This window comes from Micropterus dolomieu, linkage group LG09 (assembly GCF_021292245.1).
Source record: "Micropterus dolomieu isolate WLL.071019.BEF.003 ecotype Adirondacks linkage group LG09, ASM2129224v1, whole genome shotgun sequence".
Taxonomy (NCBI): domain Eukaryota; kingdom Metazoa; phylum Chordata; class Actinopteri; order Centrarchiformes; family Centrarchidae; genus Micropterus; species Micropterus dolomieu.
In genome coordinates, this window is record NC_060158.1 from 25,412,561 (window position 1) to 25,418,996 (window position 6,436).

The 6,436-nt window shown below is 43.4% G+C and overlaps 1 protein-coding gene and 1 long non-coding RNA gene across 2 annotated transcripts; one reads left to right on the plus strand and one right to left on the minus strand.

Annotated features, from left to right (window-relative positions):
- The first annotated feature begins 663 nt into the window (after window positions 1-663).
- On the plus strand, window positions 664-2,394 carry LOC123976470. The gene is made up of 4 exons (XM_046058676.1): window positions 664-771; window positions 868-920; window positions 1,002-2,258; window positions 2,338-2,394. Exons 1-4 carry the CDS (start codon window positions 671-673, stop codon window positions 2,364-2,366), a joined length of 1,440 nt encoding a protein of 479 aa, XP_045914632.1. The 5' UTR covers window positions 664-670; the 3' UTR covers window positions 2,367-2,394.
- Window positions 2,395-3,403: 1,009 nt separating this feature from the next.
- Window positions 3,404-4,563, minus strand: LOC123977179. Its single transcript, XR_006826565.1, has 3 exons — window positions 4,330-4,563; window positions 4,094-4,206; window positions 3,404-3,677 (listed from the first exon to the last, which is right to left on the minus strand). It is a non-coding gene; the product is annotated as an uncharacterized LOC123977179 (long non-coding RNA).
- Window positions 4,564-6,436: the final 1,873 nt, after the last annotated feature.

Here is a 6,436-nt window from a genome sequence, read left to right on the forward strand (position 1 = left end):
ACCCAGAGCAGAGAAAGGTGGCAGAAAAGAAGTCAACAAAACAAGACTCTTCTCTCAAAGGCTTTGCTCAGACTGCAGGGAAATCTGATGTGTGATCAGATCAAACCAGATCTTTGAGACAGACTTTACACACTGTTGTAAGTGATCAGATTGGCGTTGTGAGTCCAGACATTACCAGCCCACCTGCATGGGTTGGTATGGTAATGACACAGGCTTTCCAAACGCGGAAGGAAGCGTGAGAAATGGAGATCTGTCATCTCCACACACACCCGTGGTCGCAGCAGGATCCCGCTCAGCCGCTCTGATGCACTTCCGTCATTTTTAAAGTGATGCAAAAGACACTTAGTAGGGGCGGCACTGAGACCCATTTGTAAAAAATTGCGATTGAATTCAAACCACCTCCAAATGTGTGTGTGTGCTTACTGTTTTATTTATGTATTTTAATTTAATATATTATTTTCATTTTCTAATTTCTTTGACAATGTTGTTGCTATACATTCATGCCAATAAAGCTAATTTGAATTTGTGTGTGTGTTTTCGCTGTCCAGACTTCCTAAAATCAATCATGCCAAAGAAACGGATTTGGGCTGGCAGCCTGAACATGGCCAAATCACCCGGAAACCACAACTGCAAGCACCTGTAGACAATCAGTTCATTAGGCAGTGATTGGATGCAGGTTGCAATAAATGCGACCTCTCTACTGCACACACACACAGTTTCAGGGCTACTGATCCTCTGGCAAACAGAAATGGTTTGTGGAGTTCATTTGGGGTATGTTTTTCCTTTTTGTTGCAGCTTTTCGCTATATTTTTAGTTTCTGTTAGCTGTCCCATGTCTTCTGACCCTGCTGTGGTGTTTTCTGTGCAGGATCTTGCTGATTTGCTTCATAGATCATGTTTGCTGTTTATGGGCTACAGAAGGTGAGCAAAACCCATGCATCCCTGTCATCTAGTGCTGTGATTTACTTGCTGTGGTTTTATAGCCTACTGTTTCTCTTACAGCTCGGAGCTCCCAGAGTCAAAACGGCAACAGATATGTTGGCATCTCACAACAGGATGTTGGACCAGGAAGACCTGGTGGCAGTTATCCCCAGAATCAACTCAGACAGGCCTATGTTTCTCAAGGCTCAGCCCAGAGCAGTAGCCTCAACACAGACACTGCCGTTAGCAGGGGTTATAGCCGGGGACTCTTTAGTAGTGGCTACCCTCAAGCTCTTTCACAGTCAGCTCAAGGTGGCTATGCGTCAGTTGTTCCGGAGCGCAGAGCAGGGTCAAAACCTAACTGGCGAACGAGAAAGCTGAATCGGGTAAGGGGGCCAACATGGCAGTTACCTGGCCTCGCCACTTCTGTTGCTAGTGGGGGTTTTGTAAGTCAGTACAATCGGAACCAGGATAACGTTCTTGATAACAGCAAGAAGAGAACTTGGCCAGTTCAGCATGGTACACCTCGTGCTAGCAAACAGCACCGTAGCTCTGCATCTGCTCAGAGGCCTAGCAAAAGCTACTCCTTCACAATGGCCTCCCACCAGTCTGCAGCACAGAAAGCTCGCAGTGCTTCAGCTAAATCACCAGTGTACAATAGTGCGACAGGGTCTTCTAGCCTGTTTAGCGCAGGTGCTCTTGCTCCACAGACGCACTCTGTACGGCTGCCGACATCAGGCAGTGCCCCTGCTAGAAGAGTCTCTTTACGTCGTCGCCCTGACTTATCTAAACCCTCCTGTTTCTCACCTTCTCAAAATGAGAGAACTAGAAGTGACCCAAGCCAGACTAAAGCTGCAAAACCATACCAGAGCAGACTGTTTACTGTGAATAGGGGACACGCCCAAGGAAGCTCCAAGCCTACTTCTACGTCCAACATGGCCTATAGCCAGCTCTTTCCAGTGTCTAGCATAGGCAGCGTCCGGCCTGGCAGTCTAGAGATGCCCACAAGTAAAAGGTTGCGCTATGAACCCAGCTACGCCTCCAGTGAGCAGATTACCAGCAGTACAGGCTCTCTCCAAGCCTCTTGGAACAGCAGGAACTCTGCCCAGGGAGCTCGTAACCTCCCTGCCTTTCAGCGGTTTGTCCCAACCAAAACCCTCAACATCCCTCAGTGCTTCGGGGGCTACGCAATCAGACGGCTGAAGAGACCTGACCAGGAGGAAGAGGGTGTCCAGAAGCCACAGCAGACCTACACAGCTCCGTCATGGCGGCCGGCGTCTCCCGAGCCACATGTCCCGAGCAAATTGCTGAGGATAAGGCCATCTTGGACTCTAGCCGGTGAGTATCTAATACTTTCTGGTCCATTTGCTTAAGCCTGTATTATATAATTTTCTATAATGTCTTGTTCTTCCAATAGGTGCAGCAGGTCCTTGGCCAACCTATTAATGTTTTGAAATAAAGTTATTAATTTAAATCTTGGTTTGTGTCTGGAATTCACCTCACTAGTAGTGCAGTACTAGTGCCAAAGCATGTGTGCATATTTGTAGTCTTGGTGCCATCTAGTGTGTAAAAGACACATTGCAAAAATGGTTCTTGCAAACCAGACTGTGTCAAAATGCCCTGTCAATGTAATCATTTGCAAATGCAAGGACTCAACAACTTGCCACTCTGGAACAGAATCTTCTGGGAAACCAGACTAGGGTGACTTCACTGGATGCACTGAAACTAAAATGAGAACCCAACATTTTACAACTTAGTGAACTTACAACAGTTCACTGAATGTAAGCCTTTTGGGGGGGGGACTGGCAATGGATGCTGTCTTAAAACCACCTGTCAACTGATGTTGTGTTCAGATTAAATCAGAAGCGCTTGATACATGATTACTCTGGTTACTTTGTCCACACTTAAAATGAAAAGGATGTGCCAAGGTACATATTTATCTCTCTCAAAGCACATGAGCAATAGAATACACCTCCCATGTAGGAGGTAGAAACAGATGATTGACTTCTCATTTGTGGTCAAAGTAATCTTTTGCACCAGAAGAATATTTCAACTTTGCTCAGACTATGCCTCAAAAGGCATTTTACTTACTTGGAAGATGTGCCTCATACACAAGTGATCTAAGCTGTGTTGATGGGGAAAGTGTGACGAGTTTCACTGTACGAAGCCCTCAGTGCGACCTGTTCTATGGCACTTCCAGTCTTCACACTGAAATTATGTTAAACCCCTGATTTGATTTCAGAGCTGTCAAACATGGGACTGCTGGGGGGGGGGGCCTGTCCTGGATTTTTATCCAGGTAACTCAGCCTCCCGGCAAAGCATTTTTATCCAGCACAAATATGGTGACACCTGCAATGGATTTAGTGTTTAAGCTTGTTTATCCAAAATCTGAGGGTAAGGGATCTCGCAGAATACTGGATCATGCTACATAGTCCATTTTATTGAATTCAAGCTGAATCAAAGTTGTAAATAGGAAGGTACTGCACAGCCCCAAAGTACATAGACACAACTGTAGCTTAAATACTTGGATAAAAATGGTACTGGATGGATGAAATGGACAAAGTAAATACGATCAGTAATACAGCATTATCTTGACATTACTAGGTTACTTGTTTAATGTATGTTTACCAAATAATTCAAATCACAGGGTGGAAACTTCTGCTGATGGTTTGGTGCAGAAGTGTGTTCAGTATACTGCTGTGGTGCTGGAGCTTCCCCTCGACTGTCAGTTCCCTCAGGAAGAGTCCTGCACTGAAACTAAAAACAAGAACTTATGTATGATATAGAACTAATAAGCTGTTTGATTTCATAAATATCTATGTACAGTATGTAATGTTAACTGGTTTATCACAACTTTCTATTTGGTGATTTCTAACAAACTCATGGACCCCCATTTGGACCCCCATCACCAATCTGATAAGATTTAGGCTTTTAGATTTTTTTTAAATTACAGAATGTGTATGAAACCCACGACCAAAATAGTCCGACATTCTGTCACTGTGTTACTCATGGATGGAATTATAGTGAAAATATATTATTTCCCGTTTTGCTGGGGATCCCCTGGAACCCTCTCAAGGACCTCTGGGGGTCCCTGAACCCTAATGTGAGAATAACTGGTCAAACTTATTTAGTCGGCTGAAGCAGCTCTGCTCTATATGTTGTCCTCCTCGTACTCTTGACTGCTGGGGGAGGTGAGGTGGGGGTGGAGGGTTTTGGGGATCGAATTCCTTCAGTCTGGTGGTTGACATCCACCTTCGGGTGCCTCAGGAGACGGAGGAGTTCTGCCCTGACATAAAACAACCAACTCATGAACATGACGTTATCAAATATCAACATTCAGTATGTAACGTTAACTTACCACAGACTTGTCACTGACTACGTTTGCAGTCTTAATAAAAGGCTTGCTTACTTGTCTCGTGAAATGCCACATGCTCTCCATCGTGTCCTTTCTTTTGTCGACCTTCTCATCTGGTCGGGTGTGAGCGTTTCTTCTTCGTCGTCATGGAAACCCAGGATGTACTGTGGAAACGTGCGGTCTCTTCTCTCCAGTGGGCTGCTCCAAGATCCCCAACAGTTACCACGTGTTACCACAGGGAGGCACTGCAGGGGTGTTGGTGGTGGAGCGATCGTGGACTGGCGGGAAGACACTCACTCCTCTTTCACCTCTCAAGGTGTTTGGAGTCAGCAGTGGCAAAAGCTGAGGGAACATAAAAATACACCAAAGTGAATGATTAACTAAAAGTGAAAATGAGATTTGCAGGAGACGTGTGTTAATGTTGTCATGAGCTATATCCATACCGTATCTGCTGCAGCCTCCTCCACCTCTGTGAAGAAGCATCAAAGTACAACAGAATAAGGAATAAATCTTCTTTGAAAGATTAAATAAGACAGAGTTTTGTTAATGGTGTTATTAATTATGAGCATACCTCTGCTAGTAACAGCCTTCTGAGTAAAGGAATCAAAGAAAGAAGGAATCACACAATTACTCATGAGACTGTTGTTAATGATTTTTGTACCTGTGTCTCATGAAGTGACTTTCACCTCAGTAAATAAAAAGAAGTCAGCACAAAAGAGTGAGTAATCTTATTAATAAGTGACATGCAATGAATAAACAGGTAGATCATATGTCATCTGTTTTGTGTGTATTAAAATGGGTGTAAATATATTGATATCATACAATTATACTGTAGGCTATATGAGGAAGACAGAAATGAATAGAAAAAGAGGTCTCTACACAGTTCCACATCTAAAAAGATATCTGTTTTAGCTGAATTCACCACAATTAAATTTTGCCAAATCAATTCTGTCACATCACATCATATTACAATGACTGGAAGGAGATGATAGAAAGTGTGAACAGACTCTTCTGAGGACCTTGGGTGGTTTAGAAGAGATTATTCTGTGTGAACTGTGTGTTTGCAAGATGATGTCTCACCATCACCCCAATAGCTGACAATAAGCTGTGTAAAGTATTGACATAGCCAACAAGTTTGATGTGCGCAAAACGCACGCCGTTCATGCGGTCACACACACAGTTGCACGACGAACACCTAAAGCACCACTTTTCATTCGAAAGACATTTCAGTTCAACACTTTTAGTTCTTTATCCAACGAACAGTCAGACAACTGCTGGTCCATTTAGCTCCTCCTTCACTCCGGCTCATAACAGCATGCGTTTTAATGAATAGTATCTGATAATGAGTTCACAAATGTGATGAACGTTTAACTTAAAAGGACACGGCGCTCAGACAACAGCTGTCAATACATTTAAAACGAGCAAACTCAGCTGTCCACAAAGGGGAAAAGACCCTGGTTTGTTTACACCTGCGCCTTCTGCTCCTAATTTTGTGAGAAATGGCCCAGTCGCCATCTTTTTTCCCCCAAACGTTTGACAGTTACATATGTGTTCTACATTATATGTAACTGATGATTAAATGTAACCTATATAACATCGTTTCTTAAGAGGTGTGATTCTGTGTTGGACAGGAAACCTTACTTTTTTAAAAACACTGAGTTTGTCGATGTACTTATCTTTCATGTGTTATAGACATTGTAAAGCCTAGAGTAACTGCAGTCCGATTCTCTTTTCCCAAGTCTTTATGAATATTCCTTCACATCTTTCCTTGACCTCATGACGTTTTCCATAGAGTTCAAGGAAACGTGTTAGGAAAAGACATCTGACTGCAGCCTAGATTTTTTTCGCACAGAGCCTGCGTTTCACCACTTTCACTGGGCGTTTAACCAGCCAGGAAGTGTTCTAATAAAACTTCATGGAAATGCAATAATAATCACTGGAATAATCTTTTTAAAATTAAGTTGAGCCTATGTGATATGGCGGCAGCTCTTGCCACATGTACTCACATTCAAAATATTTACAGCTGCGACATGAAAATGAAAAAATACCTGCAACCAAAGTGAACACATAATACTGTAGATACACTACCTGATGTGGAACACTGAGTCAAAGGAAGCAGATTCATCAGACCTCGTGGCACACAGTGATACAGGGTCGCGGG